Consider the following 22,803-nt stretch of genomic DNA (forward strand, 5'->3'; position numbering starts at 1 on the left):
GTGACACATACTTGATAGCTTGACTAATCGGTGACAGGGGGGTATTTGTGTTTGGTGATGTGTTCATGTATGACATACACATAGTGTAGCATATGAACTGCTACATCTACCAGTGAAAATGCTTTTGGCCTGTTTATGGGTGCTCGCTTTTTGTTCCCACAAACTGAGCTCCAGGCTCCAGTAAGTAAAAGCCACTCCAATTGCCAGATTTATGCTCCACCCCCAGTCGTCATGGTAATGAAAGTCGGACTCGCCATTGGCTGAGTTGTATATGGGGCGGGATGTAGTGTACAGTCACTTATGTACTTGCATACATCCTAAAGCCCAGAGAGACAATAAATAAAGTGTACTATATAAATCTTAATCCTTGGGATATTTTGACCAACGCACAAACATGTTATTAAGAAACCTGGGAATTATTTTAAATTGTGAAAATATATAACTTGGCTTCTGTAAATTATGTAAAAAAATTGTGTAGGGCCTTTCTTGAGCTACAATAATTGACAAAACTATTAAGTACGCCAACTTACAGTGGGATCATTTCCCTGCATTGCCATGCACCCCAACAAAGCTAGATCAATTTCAATTGGATTGACAAGTGCACCACAGTTAATTAATTCAAATACATGAAGTGCTTGCAGATCCAGAGTGTTGGAGTGACTGATCATTAGATTAATTACCCCAATCACGAAAGTGTATTTCAATTAAGTGTACTGTTTATCTTTTTTTAGTCAACCTTTAAAGAAGAGAAAAGGTGAACACAAGAGTCAGTCTGCTGACTTTGCATACTTCACATGGTTTATGTTGTTCACACTATAGACATTACAATAATGTGTGTTGTCTATGTAGAGATTAGTATAGAATGAGAAACAATTAAAATACACAAAAGACTGACAGGCATTCAGGAGAAGGCCTAATAAATAAGGGTAATTACACTGCCCTGTTCCAAAGAACAGAATAATATAATCCCCTTTTCCCGCCCTTTCAGACAGAAAATGGCTATGATAAGTTATGGGACACTGTTTCGACCTTGACAAATTGCTTCATTTAGATAAGAGTTAGCCTTAGAAGCTGCAGTGAAATAGGTCACTTTAATGCCAGCAGCCCGAGACAGCACGGCGTGATTCAAAGTCAATTTTAACCTGCTGGCACTCATGTTGTTTCTATTGGGGGACTCATTTAAGCCCACTGAAGGATTCTCATGACATCAATATTTAACTGAAAAGCCACAAACAACCAGAATTGGCTTTGAGTGTTAGTTTAACCGACGCAAATAACTTCTTAAGGCTGTAGTTCCTTTTTGAAAGATAATTTCTACATTCTGTGATTCTGTTTTTACGCCCCATGCTCGCATTGATATTGCAAACCAGAATCTTGGTTGACCCATTTTCCCCACATTCTACAACAAATCACATAAATCACGCTATTCCTGATAAATATTCATTTATATATATGGATCTTTAGACTCAGGGATATTTCCTCAAACTCCCCCAACAGGGATGCGCATGTGTTTTGACATGAAGAATTGATTAGCATACGCTCGACACCTCTTCATGTTGGTTCAATTGCTGAACATCTACAACGGATGCATCAAACTCTACAAAATGCATGATTGCGTGAAAGCAAGCACACAGACTGAAACCAAGCGTTACAGAACATTCAGTTGCCCAAGCTACAAGATGAACAAGTAGGTGGAACTTGCCAAGAAGTAGCTGCTATGAATCAGTGGTGGGTGTTGAGAAGGATGGATGGATGGTTTTGTGGGTGGAAAGAACTGTTGGCGCATTGGTGTTGTTTGATTTATGATGACGAATAGAGGCATTATTGGGTGGTTGTGGAAGGGTGAAGGGGTGGTGTATAGGCAGTTGGTGGGTGGCAGGGCTTAAACGAATCAGTTTTAATAGTTGTAGCGGCTAGTCGATGACAGTCAATAATTGTTAGTCGCAGCATCTCTAACACCAATGTATCCACAACACCGATTGAGAATTTGACTTCATTTTGTACAGAAAAAAAAGAAGTTAAGTAAGTGTTTTACGTTTGAAGCCAAATTACTCCACCACTGTCATATCCAAAATTAACACCAGTCATATCCAAAATTAACACCAGGGAGCCTGATCCATTTGAAGTTACATACAGTACATGTCCGTGCCGTAACACTTTGAGCTTTCTACTCTCTTCATCATTGTGAAGTTCAGTGAATCGGTTTCCAGAACCGTAGAGGTTTTGTTCTGGGTAATCTACCTCGAATTTGGCTTTACAATGCATAGATGTCATCACTTGTTTGAAACCTCTGTAATCACATTCATGAAGGCATCTCTTGATTGTACATTTTGACCAAGGTAAGTCTACTTTCTCAATAATATTTCAGAATTCTCTTGATGAGAAGTTTTCTCTTTCATTCCCAAAGTAAGCACTCTGCCATCATCTACTTCTACTTTTTATTATGAATGATTGCAAAAGGAACTCAAGACTGTTTAAATAAATAAAATTTTACATTTTTCAATGCCAGCAGCAATATGAAATAGTGATTAGATGTATGCCTTATAGTCTAGAGGTTCTGGATTAAAAACATGGCTCAGACCTGCTGTGTGGATTTTGTATGTTCTCCTGATGCTTTTGTGGACTTTCTCCCAGTCCCAAAAACATGGATGTTATCATTGAAGATTCCAAATTTCTTGTCTATATGTGCCCTGCGATTGGCAACCAGTGCTATAGAAAATAAATAGGTTTTTCAATGGTCAAGTCAGTGGTCTGATCGAAACCCAATAGAGCATGCTTTTGACTGAAAGTGGTGACAGTGAAGCCCTGTCTAATAAACCTCAATTTGGTGATGGGTTTGAGGGTCCCAGACTTCAGACAATCATTGATTAAAAAGGATTACATATTCAAAATCATGGTTATATTTATGATGCCCAAGGCCCAAATACTTCTATCACTTAAAATGGATGCAGTCGTTGAGATAGGCACCTGTGGTATAGGAAATCGACATTTTTCTATGTGCCATGTACTATATATAGATGGATGCTAGTCCACGGCTGTTGGTGGTTTAGTCCTGAGCTCAAGGGCACCTCGACCTCATTCAGGAAACAAACCAACAGAGTCCTCAGAGACTAAGCTATTACCAAACCATGCAGGCAAAGTGGCACAACCTTTCAACAAAATTCCTTAAAATAGACTCAGTCAAAAGGGCTCTGGTGTTCCTTTGTCCTTTCATGCCCATGTGAGTTCCGTTCTACCGGCCCTCCAAGTGTACAATTTAATTTGGACAAATGTCTGATGCTGACTGTAGGGGCCATGTGACCAGACACATGGCTTAAGGGCAAAAAAAACACAAAAAACAAAGCGGCACACATGCTCGCAAGCATGAATGCACACACGTGTCTGTGTAGTTACAGCGGTTTGAACACACATGCATAAAGTATACAGCCAATAAAAATGGCAACTACGCAGATGACCAGAGCTTTATGTGTGCATATTTATCATTGGGCATTAAAATGCATTTTATTTTATCCTTGGATGGCCCTTTCATGTTGGTTTCTTCAACGCCAGCCCGACCTGCTTTTTTACAACCACTTTCTTTAACCTTCTACACCTCCTAGCCTGACATATAAAACAACAGCAGCTCTGATCTCCTTCCACCTTTGCCATCTGCCTCCCTTGCCTCCCATCACTTTTGTGTCTCATACTCTCCCACATTCTATTTCACTGGCAAACACAATGAACTCTGCTCTTCAGCGTACTTGTCATTAATCTTTTATATGCATTAATATTTTTTTCGCTTGAAAACCTCTCGACCTGATACATGTATACTAAATATGGAGATGAAATAGAAATAAGATACTGTACACTATCCACGTTAAATATGGTATTACCAATAATGATGTTTATTAAAATGATGTGTTATCAAGTAGAAAAAAAATTATTTTCATATATTCCTAATTTGTTTTTGCATGTGAAAAATCTGACTGTTGACATAATACTGCACGCAAACTATGGAGAGCAAATGGAAGTGGGATACTGCGTACTCAGTGATTCCCAACCACTGCGCCGCATTAGTGTCGTGCCTCGTGAGAGATCATGAGGTGTGCAACAAGAAATTTCATTTAATTTGCCTGAAAAGTATTGTTTATTTCCTACAAATAATGTGTTCTTTTTCTTCTATCTATGCCAGCAATGTATAGTGACAGGCAACACATACATTTTCTACATGGTAGACTGTACAATTAGCTTGTGCATTCACCTGTTGCCATTCATACACCATAATTATAGCTTTGTGTTCAACTAAATAGGCCCAGATTGTACACTGTGTGAGTACATGTTTTAGTAAATTGAGATGAGATCATCCATATTTCACTATACAGTGGGTATGGAAAGTATTCAGACCCCCTTAAATGTTTCACTCTTTATTATATTGCACCCATTTGCTAAAATCATTTAAGTTCATTTCCCCCTCATTAATGTACACTCAGCACACCATATAGACAGAAAAAAGGGAATTGTTGAAATTTTTGCAGATTTATTAAAGAAGACAAACTGAAATATCACACGGCCATACATATTCAGACCCTTTTCTGTGACACTCATATATTTAACTCGGGTGCTGTTCATTTCTTATGATCATTCGTGATCTGGTTCTACACCTTAATTGGAGTCCAGCTGTGTTTGATTATACTGATTGGACTTGATTAGGAAAGCCACACAGCTGTCTATATAAGACGTTACTGCTCACAGTGCATGTCAGAGCAAATGAGAATCATGAGGTCAAAGAAACTGCCTGAAGAGCTCAGAGACAGAATTGTGGAAAGGCACAGATCTGGCCAAGGTTACAAAAAATAAAAATTCTGCTGCAGTTAAGTTCCTAAGAGCACAGTGGCCTCCATAATCCTTAAATGGAAGACGTTTTGGACGACCAGGAACCCTTCCTAGAGCTGGCCGTCCGGCCAAACTGGGCAATCGGGGGAGAATAGAGGTAAAGAAGAACCCAAAGATCATTGTGGCTGAGCTCCAGAGATGCAATTGGGAGATGGGAGAAAGTTCTAGAAAGTCAACCATCACTGCAGCCCTCCACCAGTCGGGGCTTTATGGCAGAGTGGCCCGAGGGAAGCCTCTCCTCAGTGCAACACACATGAAATCCTGCATGGAATTTGCTGAAAAAATGTCACCATCCCACCTGACAGAACTGGAGAGGATCTACAAGGAGGAATGGCAGAGGATCCCCAAATTCAGGTGTGAAAAACCCGTTGCATCATTCCCAAAAAGACTCGTGGCTGTATTAGCTCAAAAGGGTGCTTCTCTTAAATACTGGGCAAAGGGTCTGAATACTTATGGCTCTGTGATATTTCAGTTTTTCTTTTTTAATAAAACTGCAAAAATTTCAACAATTCCGTTTTTTCTGTCAATGTAGGGTGCTGTGTGTACTTTAATGATCTTAGCAAATGGCTGCAATATAACAAAGAGTGAAATATTTAAGGGGTTTGAATACTTTCCGTACCCACTGTATATACATTTTGTACCAATTTTATTTGGTAGTGTACAGTGAGATTTTTCAACACTAAAATATGTGCCCTGGCTCAGTAAAGCTTGGGAAACACTGTACTACACTAGATAGGCTAAATCTGCTAATAATAATGCGAAGTCCCTGTAAAGTGAAAATAAATGTCTTCCAAATTTGACACACCACATAAAAAGAGTGTTAACAACCGTGCCAAATTTGAATGGTAAAAAAAAATCACAAACTAAATAAAATAAATCATGACGAATGAAGCTATTCTTTCCATCCTTGAACACTGTGGGCATGTCCACTGAGTGCACTGAAACCATGCCCCACTCATCTGTCAACTGTCAATAAAATACCTCAGTTACAACCTGGAAAAATGGATGTTACTTCATCTAGCATCTTATTTATGCCTACACACAACTACATGTTTGAGCTGCGAAAATAAATTTGGTGGCTGGATTACATTGGCTTTTCCACATCGCAACAACAACAAGGCGCTCTAAATTGGCATTGGCATTTCTCTGCTTGATGCACATGCTGTCATTGCAGACAACGAGGCACTTTCAAGGGGCCGTACCAGCGGACTATCCCGAGGGAAGATGCATTTTAGGGGTGTTGGCATAGCTAGCTACCTAACTGCATGCCTCAAATACCATGGATAACAGTTGATGCGAACAAAGGCGCTTAAGTTCTCATGCTTACATAGTGGGGAAGGGAGGATGCATGCCAGACGCCCCCCCCCCCCAAAAACAATCAGGAAAAGTTTAATGGTGAAACATAGTTCTCATTCTTTGCACGATGACAGCAATTATCTTCAAACATGTATAATGTATTCAGAAACATCTCTGCATTCACCTTACAGGGTCTTTAACATCACAAGAAACACCCTTTATCAGGTAAAACATCAATGATCAAAGAGAATTATTTCCATTCACTGCACGAATCTCCGCCGGATGCATCTCGAACATGTACTGTATAGAATAACAAATGTACATATTGTGTTCAGAGGCCACATTGTCTTGTCGTCGGTTATCTCGTGTTGCCTCACTTCAGTTTCTTATCGCAGTCTCACACTTTTCACCCTCATCTCTCTCTGCCTGTTTTCTCAGTTCTGTTATCTATTTTCGCCATATTCCCCAGGCCATTTTCTTTTGTCCACGACACCCCAACCTGTGCTCTTTCTTGTCAACGCTGTCCCTCTCTTTCTCTGGTTGATCAAGCACTAGTTTCATTTCCACTCCTTCATCTGCCATCTTCCTTTTTGGGGGGCGGGGGGATCATTATCTCCTTTCTAATCTCGTCCTCATATGTACTCTAGCAGGCGCTTCTGGAATTCCTTAATGAAGGAATTGGAAACAAACAGAAGGGGCTGCATGAGATGGACAGCCGCAAATATATGCATATGTGCAAACATATGGGCTTGATTATTGACTGTGCGCAGGGCAACGCCGGCTCCATGAACAGCTTTTGTTTTTTGAGTCGATTAGACAGCAAATTGAGGGCTTAGTTGAATGACACATTAGTAATAAGCAAGGCTTTCAGATGATTAGCTACCCTTCTAAAATGACCAAGACTTAATCAGTCTTAATCGTCAACAAATCGTATGACACCATCGACAAATGCCTTATAATTTTCTCCAAGATATATTTGAGCTACAAATGCAAAACTTTGAACCAAAGCAATATTCTAACCTTTCAACAGTTCAATTCAATAATTAAAAGTTAGTAAACATTTCTATCATCTTTTTTTCAGAGGTAAGACCATGTCATGATCAGTGCCCTGCAGTTCCTCTTTTGGAGCTTGGGTGGCACTTTGTGCCCCGCCCTCCCCGCTCTCTCTCTCTCCCCAGCAATTACCACCCCCTCACCTGCGCACCTGGTCCCAATCAGCACTCATCACTGCCTGTATTTAAGCCTGCCTGACCCAGGGACCCAGTGCCAGTGTATTCACAGTTTTCCATGGTAGACAGGCCGACTCTTGAGACAACCCCTCGTGTTTGTAAATTGATTACCTGGCAATCTGGACTTGTACTTATCTTCTTGTGTTATTCTCCGTTTCCAGTATTCCTTCTGTGTCTCCCGCTGCACTGCCCCCTTCAACCACGTCGTCAAGCCTGCTCACCCTTCTGCCAGTTCCTTGCTCCTTCAGACCACCTTCACGCATTGGAATTACTACCTGGAAGCAACTTCTTAATAAACCATTCTCCCCTACTCCCTTCGTCTGCTTTTGGCTCCAGTCCAATAATATACGATTACATATCGGGACAGACCCCACCCTATCTTCGCTCTCTGCTCACCTTGCATACCACCACCCACACTCTCCATGTCAGCAGTTTTATTAACCTCTTTGTTCCCAAAGTAAGCGCTACTTTTGGCCATTCTTCTTTTCAATTTTCGAAGCCAAATGACCTAAAAACTTGACCAATATGTCTTTTAAGGTTAGCAAGGTACTGCACTGCATGATGGCCACTCCTGTTTTTAGCCTGTTATGAACCGTTTATTTGCCATTGTGTTATGATGTAATGTATTATGCAAATATCTAACTATATCACACTGTATAGTTTGTTGTTTATGTATTTAGAGTTGCTTTTATTTGGCTTTGCTTTACTCTGCTGTCTGCTGCCAGGATGGCATTGCAAATGAGTATCTGTTCTCGATTGCTTTACCCGGATAAATAACGGTTAAATAAATAAAAATGGCAACAGTCACATTTTGTTTCAGGAAAAAAATTGTAAGCTTCACAAGAACAAATGTGTATTTTTTCAGGATATAAAAATTGTAATCTTACGAGTATAATGTATTTTTCCAAGTCAAAAGTTGCATCCATCCATCCATTTTCTACACCGTTTATCCTCACTAGGGTCGGGGGTATGCTGGAGCCTATCCCAGCAAACTGCGGGCGAGAGGCGGGGTACACCCTGAACTGGTTGCCAGCCAATCGCAGGGCACATATAAACAAACAACCATTTACCCTCACATTCACACCTAAGGGTAATAGGGTTAGGGTTAGGGTAATATAGAGTCTTCAATTAAACTACCGTGCATGTTTTTGGGATGTGGGAGGATACCGGAGTACCCGGAGAAAACCCACGCAAGCACAGGGACAACATGCAAACTCCACACAGGAGAGGCCGGATTTGAACCCGGTTCCTCAGAACTGTGAGGCAGAAATCGTCCACCGTGCCGCCGATAAAGTGGCAACGTTATATCAAAGTCAAAGTATAACGATAGTTATATATAATCACATAAACAGTAAAAGTGAATTTCAGAAATACAACCTCATACTTGTAATATTACCGGTACAACTTTTAATCTGGAAAAGACACCTTTATTCTTTAAAAAAAAATAGGACAATTTTTGAAAAAATACATCTTTTGTTCCTGTAATAATATACTTTTTGTTCTAAAAAAACAACTTTATTCATGCAGGGATGTCAGATTTCTACGATGATGGGTCACAATTATTTCAGCATTTTTAATTGACCAAGAGCTAAGGTAGGGAGGAGTAATTGGTTTAGCATGTTTGTTTTACTGGCTGCTGGCCCCCATTTTTACGGAACCCCAAACTATGGTTCCTATAACCCTAGTTTGAGAACCAGGGTTCGTCGAGAGATAGACGTTATTCCCCCAGTTATTATAGCTGTAAAGTTGAAAGCTTTACACCTAAAAGTGATGTAAAAAACTCATTTCAACACTTAAAAAATGCATCTGATTTACAGTTTACAGGAGCGGTTTACATTCTGCTGGGGGCTGTAGGTGCAACTGCGCTTTATGAACTATAGCTTCAGTGGGCAGTGAGCACAAAGTAACACACTAAAACATTGTGTGTTGGATAAGATCAGTGGAAGAAAGAAGGTATGAGCAATCTTACCATCATCTCCGGATCCCGAACCAGCCTCTGTAGGTGAAGACAAAAACAGAGGTTACAAGGTACACGATACAAGGTTATTTTATTGTCAATTCTTCAATATGCGTAACACATGAAGAGGATTGTAAATAGACCCACATTACATTGTAATGTACCCACATTATTTTCAGGTAAATTAGGTCATTGTGTTTGTAGGAGTTAAATATGAAACAGTGTGAACATTTCAGAAAATGGTGATCGTGAATAAAATCTTTGTTATTATCAGGGTGATCGTGATATTAATTAAATAAATTTAAGAAGAAATATCACGAAAAAGAAAATCTAGATACAGATGCCGAAAGCTTTGCGACATCTTTTAGTTCGAAAACAAGAAATGTAAACTCATCAAATCGATGTAATTTTTTATATTTTAAATTGTAAACATTATTACAATTATCTTAAAACAATTGACTTAATATGTCATGATTTGAGTTTTTGTAGACTTTGTTATGATTAGATGTAGTTTTTCTGTCGTAATTTTTTTCCCTGTGTCCCTTGTCAATGTTCATGTCTTGTCTTGCTTGTTAGGTTTTCTTTTCCAACTCTTCTCGTCAGCCCTTGTGTCTACCAATCAGCTCCCTCCAGCCACTCATGTCTTGTCCAGGTGTGCCCCGTTGTCTCGTCAGTTTGTTTGTATTTAGTTCCTTGCTTTCTTTCAGTCTGTGTTGGCGCATTGTCATCATATGTCATGTCAGTATTTAGTGGTGGTGTGTTTTGTTTCCCCATGTTTCTTTGTTACTTTGAACCTTGTTTTTTTTTTTTTTACTTTGTTAATTTAGTGTTTGCTTCTACATGCCTTGTTCGCCTTTTTTAAATCCCAAATATTTTTGAGAACATCCTAAATTGCTGCCTGCTTCTCTGCCCTTGGGTCCGCCTTTTGGCTCAACATTACGAAAGCCTTCAATTGGGACATTGATACAGTGATATTGATACTGTTGTAAATCATCAAATTCCTCATTAAAACAAACTAAGTGATTAAAGGTTTAGTAATGAATTACTGAAAACAAACACAATTCAATCAAAAATCAGAATTTTCCATCAGGCTACCACATCATGCCATTATAGGAATATGATCTCACACTGCATTTTGACCTGGCAGAATTCACAAGGCTCAAATTCCCAAATTCAAAGTTTTTATTCAAAGTTTTCAGGGACGTTTTGTCAACTTTTGCATTTTTATTCAGGTGTTAGCTGTTCCTGTTTGAGGCTCCAGATAGGACTAGGTGACGTCCTAAAATTGGTGGAACCTCAGCACGTACCTCAGCACGTAGCTGGTGCAGTGCAAGTGAGCTTAGGACCTAGCGTACCAATCCCCCTATAGTTGCAGAGCAGCAGGGAAAGCAGGCAGGATGGGTGACTGTTGTAACTAAATGCACAAATGGCTGACAGCTCTCCCAGCTCTGAGGCAGTATTTTATTTGGTCGGTAAAGTCCAAATCTATACTGGAGGAAAAATGTATACCGTCTAACGCATATACCGTCCACACCAAGCTCCAAACTGAACTGTCTGATACTCGAACGCTGATGTCAGGGATTTGAGTGCTAATTTCTCATTTTCCCTCGACTGCAGTAATCAGTGGTTTTCTCTGTGAATCCACCTTTATCGTTTACGTGCAACATGCGAACGCATACAGTAGCTACAAGATTGATTCACTTGCAGTCGGGACATGGAGGCGGTGAACATTTATTGCTCTGACTACATCTCGGAGGGAGTTTCAATCTTCAAACAGTTCCAATAACACCAGGAAATAGTTGCTAGATTTTTTTTTATTGTCCCTTTTTCTTGAAAGAGTTGCTAGAGGGGTCTGTTTAAAAAGTCGCAAGTTTGTCACACACATTACGCGAAATACAGTAGTGACGACAAAGTTTGAAACCGTAATACTAACCATTTGTAATGTTATCAGTTAACTGGTGTAAATCACTTCCCACAGTCTTTTAATCATATACATACAATCAAAACAGCAAGATATTGGATTCTTTGATATAACCTATGTTGTGAAGTAGTAACTTTTTTTTACCTTTGACCCAGGAGAATGTAAAGAGCAGTGATTACATTTTAACGCTTGGGCAAAGTTGCATCATTTCATTTGATGTGTATCCCACCTCATTGCAATACATACATGCTAAAAAATTCAGGCTGAGTCCAAGGTAAAAAAAAAATTATAATAAAGTCCCCCTTGAATTACAGTCACTGCAGTGATGTTTCAGCTCTAATCATGTTATGCCAAACTCAATTTAGTCAATAGCTTATTTCTGAAACACAAATACCATTTCACAATTTGCTTGCATCAAGACAACAAAAACAACTAAGGAGGTTAAAAAATAAGCATTATTAAAACCAGGAAGAATGTCTGTGAAACATCTTTGAGGATAAAGTGCATTGTTAGTCTATAATAAGGAAGTGACAAAATTAGAGAATTTTCAAAAACACCTGGCGGCACGGTGTGCGACTGGTTAGAGCACCTGCTTCACAGTTCTGAGGACCGGGGGGTTCAATCCCCGACCCCGCCTGTGTGGAGTTTGCATGTTCTCCCCGTGCCTGCGTGGGTTTTCTCCGGGCACTCCGGTTTCCTCCCACATCCCAAAAACATGCATGGTAGGTAAATTGAAGACTCTAAATTGCCCGTAGGTGTGCATGTGAGTGCGAATGGTTGTTTGTTTGTATTTGCCCTGCGATTGGCTAGCGACCAGTTCAGGGTGTACCCTGCCTCCTGCCATATGATAGCTGGGATAGGCTCCAGCACGCCCGCGACCCTAGTGAGGAGAAGCGGCTCAGAAAATGGATGGATGGATGGCAAAAACAACTGTTTAGCCTCAGACAGTGTTTCCCAACCTTTTTTGATACAAGGCACATATTTTATATTACAAAAATGTTGTGCCTCCCCACCAAATGAAAATATCCCAAAAAATATATATAAATTATACTGAAATCAGGATGATCTGGTCTCAATTTAACAACACCTGTACTTACTGCAAAATTGGGGCCTGTTTAGCTGATATAACTCACAGGAAGCCATGTTTTTTTTTTTTAATCCTGATGTATGAATGGCAACAAGTGACCATTTAGTGGAAGAACATTTAACTCATTCTCTGGCAGCTGATTTCAAAGCAGAGTTCCCCATATTGGTAGCTGTTTAAGAGCATTTTGACTGATCTTTTAAGACCCACAAAATAGTGGGATTCTTTGACAATCTAAGCACTGAACCTACCAAATGAGTAGACTCTTTCACCAGAAAAAAAGTTTTCTTCTTGCTTTTTTCCATTCTTTAGTAATTAGCAGAAGATCATTTTCTTTGCCAAAAACACCAGTTTCTCATCACAAAGCGGAAAAAAAGTAAAAAAGTAAGTAACTTTGTGAAAAGAAATATGTCAAGCCGAACAGTAACTTTAACGCTAGTATTTTGTTTTGCTTTTGCAAAACCTCAAAACATAAAACAACAAAACAGGGAGGGCTTCTGATGACAAAATTGTAATTTATTTCCAGATACAGTACAACTAAGAAACACTTGGCTGGAGTTGACCGTCAGTGACTTTTTTACATGGCATTCACTATTCATGAACTACCACACATACTCTGTTAATATCATGTATATACTGTACGTAATGTTCGAGTGTGAAGTGCCTAGACTTGTCCTGACTTCCAACATGTTGGCATTTCTCTCCCCTTAATCGACGTGACAAGCTGTGATGCACCTCCTGATCTTTATCTTCTACTCAAAAGCTGTGTTGATCTCAAATCATGCCATCTACAGAGACCTGTTAGTCATTGAAATGGTTTAGAAACCTGAATTTCACAAGTTGCGAGAGACTATCTTCCACGCCTGCTGTTGAAAAACACTAAACGGTTATACGTATTCAAGTGGACAAATGCATACCTCCAGAACAGTGAAATTAGTTAATGGTTCTGCCTGTCACCATATGGTATAGATAGCTGATCCCAGCTGACTCCGGGCAAAGTACAGAATACACCTTGGACTGATCGACAGCCAATCATGGAGCACAAATAGTGACAACTACTCACACGCACCTTCATACTGTAGCTGAGTGGAAACTGAACCCATGCTGCATTGAAGGCAGGCAGGTGTACCACTACACCATCAGTGAATGGATACGTTATTTGTAGTTAAATCAATTATTTTCAGATCAATTAATTGCAAAGAGAATTTCCCCCGGCACACCTGATGATCTCATGGCACACTAATTTGCCAAAAAACAGCAGTTGAGAATCACTGGCTCCCAAAAAAATCAGTGAAACTAATGGGACAACAGGACTTCATTTTCCTGTAAGCGTAAAGACTAGACAATGGAAAAATGAATAAAAGGGTCATGTGTTCACAGCAGTCCAGATTGACCCTGAAAGTCTATGTCAGGGACGTAAAAGAGGAGGCTGAAGCGTTTGGTGATTATTTTTGTACAACGGATCCGAGAGGAACAACAGACTTCAAAAGAAACAGCACGAGGATGAGGGCTAAGAGGATAATAGTGAGATGCGGCGAGGTCTGAAGCATCTTCCGTGGTTTACTGTTAATAACACATCCAACTGTGAACCTTTTGTGGCCTCGCCATGGTAAGTCTCGTTGTGTCCGGTCAATGTTTTAGCAAGTCAACTATTCACTCTCCATGGCTTCTTTCCACTAAATCTCACTAAAGCCCCCCCAAAACACTTTGAGCACTGAACTGTACGGCCATATGGCTGTGAAAGGGATACTGATGAGCACTCTGAGGAACAGCCACTGTAATGCGAGCCGCAGCCTAAAGTGCAAGGCCAAAGACCGTGCGCTGAGTCTCAGAGGACAGTTGGAAGATATTGTGTCAGCTTCATGCAACCGGTGCTGGATGGGTTTTAGAACTGCGGGTCATCTGCAGTGTCTTGAAGCTGTGAAGTACAAGGTGTCTGATGTGCTCATGCATGACATGTTCAAGAGCTTGACTGGTGACATGTCGTCACTTTGACAACTGCCACGGAGTCCACAAAATATTTTTCAATAAATATTTATGTCGTATCATTCTAAAAAAGTGCATACCTACGTTTTGCGGCTTGCGCACCAATAAAACAAGCATACAAATCCAATGACGCAACCTTATCTTAGCTTTCATCCAAAACCTCTGATATGGTTGTTTACGTACAATCACATGAATCACATGACTTTCTTCCTTCATTAAACTTTTACTATACGTAATATCATAATATTTTGACTTTATCTTCAAGATTACAACTTTTTTCCATCCAGACAAAATACAAATTTTTTCTTGTAAAGGTTACCACGTTTTTTTCTGAAAGAAATACGACTTCATTCTCATTAGAATACAATGTTTTACCCCTCAAAACATTAATTTCTTATTGTAACGTAACTTTCTTTCTCAAAAATAGCCAACTTAATTCCTATGGCATTTAGGGGCACACAGGGTAGTTAGATTTAATTGGCAGACAAATATTTATTGTAATTGTGACTTTGCTACTGTGGTAGCGTAGCAGAGCATTCCGACTTCTGACAAATTCATATTATATAAACCAGAAATCGCCTATATTCAAACAATTAATACTGCTGAATGTCTTTGCTCACTTTCAGATTTAGGTTTTGCCTGTGAAGATTACATTTATACTAATTAGACCCCTTGCAAATGAGCCATCTGAGATTTTTTTTCCCCAACAACCCATTTATAATCCTAAAGGCATAGGAATTAAAAATGTGCCTATTTTCAAGAAAAAAAAGTCTATGTTATGATAAGTTTTTATTTTTCTCAAAAAAAAAAACATAATGCTATGACAAAAAAAATAATATTTAGTTACATAGTTTTAATCTTTGCAAGGACAAAGTATTTTGTCTGTCAGGATGAAAAGTCGTAATCTAACAAGAATAAAGTTAACGAGGGAAGAAATGCATTCTTGATTCATAATCATGTAATGGAATTGCTGCCCGCACCAAAGTCAGGCGAGTGTACCACCATCAGTGACCGGATATGTGAATCCGCCTAATATATTTATTTTGTATTGTTTATGTTTGTCTGTTTAGTTGTCTTGGACCAGGACACTCTTGTAAATAAATACAGGGGCATATTTTAGTGACCGGCGTAAATCCGGTGCGACGGGTGCCGCAACTGTGCACCAGGGGTGGATTAGAACAGTGGTGGTAATTTCGTAGACCAGTGCAGCCCGGCGGATCCGATAGTGGGCGGGTTGTGCCACTGTGGGTGTGTTTACAACCAACTTCATTCGCCGCCAATCAAAGCGGCTCCTCTGATTTTCTTTAAATTTAATGCAACTAACAGTCTTGATGGAGAAATCTCTGTGTGGAAGAGGACGATGTGCAATCGCAGCGATCCGTGTGTGACTGGCACATTGTCACTGCTCTAGCCATGGTGTGACAACAGACAATGTAAGTGGGTACCCTTATTAAATACAGAAGGAGCTGGTGATAACCGCTGGCGACTTAAATATGTCCGCAGAGCTCAGTATCTGTCTGCCTGCACACCGATCAAATTCACCCAAATTGCGTTCGACAAGCAGTCTACCTTGTGCTAAGGGGTGTAGGTTTAGACTAACTTTCTGCCACCAACTCTGCCGGGCACATCTCCAAGGCACACCCTCGCTGCGCCAGAATGCCCAGCTTGGCGCAGACCTGTCTGCCAATTTGGCAAACACACATAAAGCATACAGCCATGTGCTTTAAAGAAAATCAAAAACCGCCGGCATTTGAGCTCCGCTGCAGATGAGTTTTTTTTACGAAAATAGAGCCCACACTCTCATGTGATGACCATCAAACAGACTTCAGCTGTAGAATATACGCAATTGTAGTGGAAGTTGACAACTGTACTGTAACCGTAATGATTGCTTAGCGGTAGACTAAGAACATGTTATCGATCAACAAATAGGCATGTGTAGAAAAAAGCAGTTGACAGAGATGACTTTTTGATTAAACTGTAACACAAATGAGAAAGACTGGTACTCATTACACTGCTGTCTCCTTCCATTGTGTACGGCAGCCTCATATATTCATTCTGTTCGACATATAACCTTTGGTTAAGTGGTGGAATGTCCATCCATCCATCCATTTTCTTTTACCGCTTATCCTCACTAGGGTCACGGGCTACTGGAGCCTATCCTAGCTATCTTCGGGCGGGAGGCGGGGTCACTGAACGTGTCGCCAGCCAATCGCAGGGCACATAGAAACAAACAAACATTCGCACTCACATTCACACCTACGGGCAATTTAGAGTCTTCAATCAACCTACCATGCATGTTTTTGGGATGTGGGAGGAAACCGGAGTGCCCGGAGAAAAACCCACCCAGGTACGGGGAGAACATGCAAACTCCACACAGGCGGGGCCGGGATTTGAACCTCGGTTCCCAGAACTGTGAGGCAGATGTGCTAATCGTTCACCGTGCCGGCTGGTGGAACATATACAAAAAAAAAGAATAATAATAATAAAAATTAAAAAAAACATTGTTCCTTCATGTTTTCATACACCTGTATGCATTGCAATATGGAACCAGCATCATTTCCATGCATATTTTACCTCCTGCGTGCAGAGTTCATCAGAATGTGCATTGCAAGAAAATTAACTCTAAAATGGACTCCAGAGTGATATTACATGGGCGCCTGAATGCATATTGATGTCTTTGTCTACTATATGAGACAGTGTTGCACAACGTGCGTCATAATGCATAGATGCAGTCATGGCATTCATGATTTACAATGCATTCCGGACACATAGGCTGCCTTTTATTCTCCTTAGGGTCTTGAAAGGAACACAAGGGTGCTGCAGCTTGCCTGTAGTGCAGCCTCACATCGCACACAAAATTCTCAAGTTTACAATCCTGCAGACATTGTTATTTTTAATCTTCCTATTCATTCTCCACCCAATCATTGCCTGTACATGCATAGCGATTTTTAACATCTTAAACAACTTTTAATGTGAGAGTGATGAGGAAAAAGAAAAGATGTCTGTTGTAGTACAAAGAAAAAAGTGTCAGTGTCAAGAGTTTTTCTCCTCTTGAAATACATTTTTTTTCTCATAACATTCAGAATTCTTCCTGGAATATGGTTGTTATTTTATTAATTGTTTTCTCATATTGCAACTTAATTCTCATTTACAAATGTATTCTCAAATCACTGCAAGTTTATTCTTTTGTTACATTTACTTGATGGATTGGTTAGAGCACATTAAGTTTTAAGTATTCATTTAAACGTGAAGAATATCAAAGTGTATCAAAGTGACATCCGATAAATGGACCTTCGCTGACTTTGGCAGGGGTGGAATTGCTCATATTGGGCTTTCTTGTAGTTACTATTTATTATTATTATTATTAGTAGTAGTAGTAGTAGTAGTAGTAGTAGTATTAATTATTGTGTGTACGTTGTTTAACAAATACACAACAGAACCGCCACAATTATATGGTTTTCCAATAAAGTGCAATGGGACCAAATTGTGTGCAATTGTACATGATTAGTGTTGCTGAGAATGACACTGAAACTCCGGCTCACAGCTAACTAGTGGTTACTGAGGCAACATGAGCATGGACATATGCAAAAAAACCAACCAAAAAAACAAACAAAAAACGATGCTGCGACAAGTCAACATCTTCGCTGTATATTTAGGTAGCGCTGCAATACATACGGCTGGGGATATGGCTTTCATGATATTTCCCGGTACAGCCTGTAAACAAGTATTGGCACAGTCGAGCTGACATACATCTATTACATTCTCCGCTGCTGCCACTAATGGGATTTTAGATGAAGGGAATGGGAAAGGAGGCCAGGGAGAATTGAGGGAGAAGAAGAAAAAAATAACAGAACAAACACAGAAGGCTTCGTTGCAGTACATGTAGCGAGCAAGGTGTGAGGAAGTGGATAAGACGCACCGTTAGCTGGCCTAATGTGCTGCCGTTGGAGTGAGTTGAACATATTCCGAGTTCAGTTAAGCTGGCCGCACAGACTGAATGCCCGAGTCGTGAGGAGAGAGAAGACTTTCCAAAGTGTGAACTGTCTGCCAGGCTTTTCCACATGAGCGGGCTGTGTTTAACACTTGGTTACATAAGGACCTTGTGTCGGGAATTCCACGCATTTAAGTTTTATAATCGAAATCGAGCAATATGAAACTTTAAGGTGTCCTTATGGATTTCTTCAAACAATCACATTTCAAGCATCTTAAGAATCTCTTCAATTGGTAATAATAGTGGGCTATTAATGGATGTGATGGATACTACCAGGAAATTAAGCCTCTGGAGTCAAATTTGTCAGCAGTATTATCTTCTAATGACCCAGACTGATGATTAAGATCTATAGCCGAGGTGTCCTATTTGGACATATTGAAAGCCGCAGAGTAATTGTGATGTTATAAAGCACATCAGGAACAAGTCAAATTATATATATATATATCCCATTGTTCCCATCTCATTGTTCCCGGGTTGGGACTCATTGTTTCCATGACACAACATGTGCTTCCCGGGACTCACATAGTCTCAAGTGTAAAATGATCCATATATATATATACATCCATCCATCCATCCATTTTCCGTACCACTTATCCTCACTAGGGTCGCGGGCGTGCTGGAGCCTATCCCAGCTATCTTCGGGCGATAGGCGGGGTACACCCTGAACTGGTCGCCAGGCAATCGCAGGGCATATATAAACACACAACCATTCGCACTCACATTCACATCTATGGGCAATTTAGAGTCTTCAACCAACCTACCCCGCATGTTTTTGGGATGTGGGAGGAAAGCGGAGTGCCGGGAGAAAACCCATGCAGGCACGAGGAGATCATACAAACTCCACACAGGCGGGGCCGGAATTTGAACCCCGGTACTCAGAACTCGGAGGCAGATGTGCCAACCAGTCGTGCGCTGTGCCGCCATATGTATACATTTGCATTAAATATTTGGATTTGTAAATACTTGAACCAAGAAAAGTAACCACTTTTTTACAAACGTTGTTCTTTGATTACGTTGAACTCCGATGAATATAATCATGCTGTTATACGCATTAGGAAGGAATACATCATGTAATACATTCCTGCTTCACACTTTTATAAATTGGTTTGATTGGCCTTGAAATAAACTTCTATGACCCCATGTCATTCCTCCCCGGTGTCCTTATTTAAATGCCATGTGCATCTAAGTGTAACACGAGACACGAGAGTGCTAATAGAGCGAATAGTCAAAGGCTGTTTGTTCCGATGCTGACCCATAAATAACATGATTGTTCACCACTGCATAGGAGCTCGAAGGCAGATTTTCGCCTCCCCTGATCATCATTTTCTCTGGACCTGTTAACCTGCTTTTTGAGTCATCTGTGTCAGCAAATGCACACTTTATGTCGGCAGTACCATGGAAGCTTGGGCAGTGACTCTTACGGTATGTGTGCCTCATAAGCAGCTACCATCCCTTTTCAGCAGACTGACTCATTTACAGTAAAGTGCTGGCATATGCAAGAGGATGCACTGCACACTCATTGAATTCAAAACATGAAACCGTGCCAAAAGGATTTGTGCATTGTAAACAACAACGGACATATCAACCGTCTTTATATCCACCAATGGGAAATGTAGCCTTTTCCCAAAGCCAAAACTACATCCCAATTCCTTAAGAGCCGTAATTGGATAATACGTTACAATTCACTCGACACTCGAACAGTATTTGTATATGCGTGGTCGAAACAGAGTGTGTCGTGGTAGGTAATTAAGTATGTCGCCATCCTGAAAAAACATGACGCAGTTCATGGAGTAAATGAAGAATGACATAATAAAAACGTTCAGCTCGAGACATGCAGTGAGTCAGTGTCACTCACGGGACGTTTGATTGTTGTACATTAGTAAATCAATTATTATTTTCCCTGCAAAAGCCCTTTGTCGGTCTTATTTTTTTTGTTTTATAGTTTGAGATGTGACAAAGCAAAAAACATTAGTATCAAGTCATGGGTCTGCTTGACATGTTTCCTTTCACAAACAGCTCGCTTTCTCCGCTTTTCGGTCAGAAACAGGTGTTTTTGGTGAAACCAACCCATGTTCTAATGCTGATTAGCAAAGAACGAAAAAAGCTAGACATTTTTTTTTTCTAGGTTCAGTGCTTATATTGTTACAGAACACAATATTCGGTGCGTCTTGAAAGATCCATCAAAATGCTGAAAAACGTCTGCCAACATGGGGAAAACTGCTTTGAAAATAGTTTGCTGTGAATGAGTTCATAAGGGCCAGTCTAGGATGATGGTAAGAGTAGACTTCAACCAGACTACCAACACACTAGTACCAGACTGGAACCAGGCAAGGACCTGGCTACCAGAACCAGAATGACAGCAAACTAACAACTTATTCCATTAACCTATTATACATGTTTGGGGTGGCTGAAGTGTGTTGATAACTCTCAGACAATTTAAGCAGCTTTGTTAATCATCAAGCCAGGGACACTATTGACATTTTGGATTTAGGAGTGGAACCAAATTCTTTATTTTTGGTCTTGAGCTGAACATTTTGGGAAACTCTGATCTAAGTCAATAATGGTGACCTGGTCAAAATGATAAAAGTGATAAAATGTTTTAATTATTTTTTTCTAAGGGAGTTGTGAATTACCAAACTGGATGGTTATTTGTGCAAGCTTTGCAGTACCTCACTGCTTTACTGTAGAAATACATGACTACAATGTTAAGGTTTGAATGACTACACATTATGATGATGTGTAGCTAATTATTATTATCTTTTGACAGCTCACATCCTGTTGGGCATACTCTGGTAGATGAATTGAGCAAGAGGTCATTCTTTCACAAACTACCTACACTGATGGTTTCATTATTAAAAATAAATAAATAAATTTAAAACAAACAGTACAGCGTAAATCAACAATAAATAAGACAGCTAAATAAAGCTATAGATCCCAAGAACCACTGTTAACATACATAGAAACGACAACGACATTTAACGGAAAAATAAAGACATTAATTATTGCACAATATAAATACACATTGCATTGTGGGAATCAGGTGGCTTGACATCATGTATGCTTGTTTACGTGTGCATTTAGCAGCTAGCTGTGAGCTATCATGCAAATATTTTCACGGCAGGCCGGATGTGCGCTGTCTGGTCTTCCTTTATATTACAGTCTGCTTTCGTCAGTGTAGTGTTCTCAAGAATCAGTCTTGTACGGCATTTTTTGTTTTTATTCACTTAATTTACCAATCGATCAGCAGCACACAGTGAGCATCTATTCAACATCAAAATCCATTCTTCTTTGTGTCCTTTTCTTCTTCAAAGTTGTGCTCCTCTTTCTTAAAATTAATGCCTTATGTTTTTGATAATCACAAGAAATACCAAGTTTAAACTGAAACTTATTTATATTTGTGAACTGAAACTTAAACTTAAACTGAAATTTATTTGTATTTGTGTTTGAAATCGTTTTGAGACAAGAAAAGGCAGTTTCCAGCTATATGGACAATGGAGAAAAGTTAAAAAGTATTGAACACGCCAACTGGTATTTATTTAATACGTTGTGCAAAAGCCTTTGTTTGGAATGACAGCTTCAAGATGCCTCCTGTATGGCGAAACTAGTCGCATGCATTGCTCTGGTATGATTTTGGCCCATTCCTCCACACAAGCAGTCGTGAATTCTTGAAGGCTCCATGGGCTTCTTTTATTGACCTTGAGTTCTTTCCATAGATTTTTGATTGGATTCAAGTCGGGTGATTGGCTGGGCCATTCTAGCAGCTTTATGTTTTTTCTTTGAAACCAATTGAGAGTTTCCTTGGCAATATGTTTTGGATCATTATCCTGCTGAAATGTCCACCATAATTTCATTTTCATCATCCTCGCAGATGGCAGCAGATTTTTGTCAAGAACGTCTCGGTACATTTGCCCATTCATCCGTCCTTCAATAATGTGAAGTTTACCAGTAACCATTTTCTGAAAAGCAGTCCAGACCATCATGTTCCCACCTCCAAACTTCAGTTTGTATGGTGTTTTAGAGTGATGTGCAGGGCCATTTCTCCTCCAAACATGGTGTGCATTATGGCATCCAAATAGTAAAATTTTGCTCTCATCAGACCAGACTATATTCTCCCAGTATTTAACTGGCTTGTCCAAATGTTCAGCAAACTTTAAACAAGCTTTGAAATGCTTTTTTTTCAGCAATGGGGTCTTGCATGGTGAGCATGCATACAGGCCATGGTGGCGGAGTGCATTACTCACTGTTTTCCTTGTGACAACAGTACCTGCTAATTCCAGGTCTTTTTTAAGCTCTCCACCGGTGGTTCTTGGCTCTTGGCCAGTTCTTCTGATTGTTCTTTGCACTCCTCTGTCACAAATTTTGCAAGGAGCACCTGATTGAGTAAAATTTCTGGTGGTATGATTGGCTTTCGACTTACGTATTATGGGCCCAACCATGCTCACTGGAACGTACAGAAGCTTAGATACA

The 22,803-nt window shown here is 40.0% G+C and overlaps 1 protein-coding gene across 2 annotated transcripts in view; it reads right to left on the reverse strand.

The window, feature by feature from the left end:
* Positions 1-22,803, reverse strand: part of tmeff2a (transmembrane protein with EGF-like and two follistatin-like domains 2a) — a 130,675-nt gene that overhangs the window by 56,342 nt on the left and 51,530 nt on the right. For both annotated transcript variants that reach the window (XR_009769566.1, XM_061692110.1), the window contains exon 4: positions 9,367-9,393. Coding sequence is in view for 1 of the 2 variants with exons in the window: in XM_061692110.1 (XP_061548094.1) it covers positions 9,367-9,393 (27 nt within the window). In the remaining variant the exon portion in view is untranslated. The remainder of the gene's footprint in view (positions 1-9,366; positions 9,394-22,803) is intronic.

This window comes from Phycodurus eques, chromosome 12 (genome assembly GCF_024500275.1).
Source record: "Phycodurus eques isolate BA_2022a chromosome 12, UOR_Pequ_1.1, whole genome shotgun sequence".
NCBI classification, from domain to species: Eukaryota; Metazoa; Chordata; class Actinopteri; order Syngnathiformes; family Syngnathidae; genus Phycodurus; species Phycodurus eques.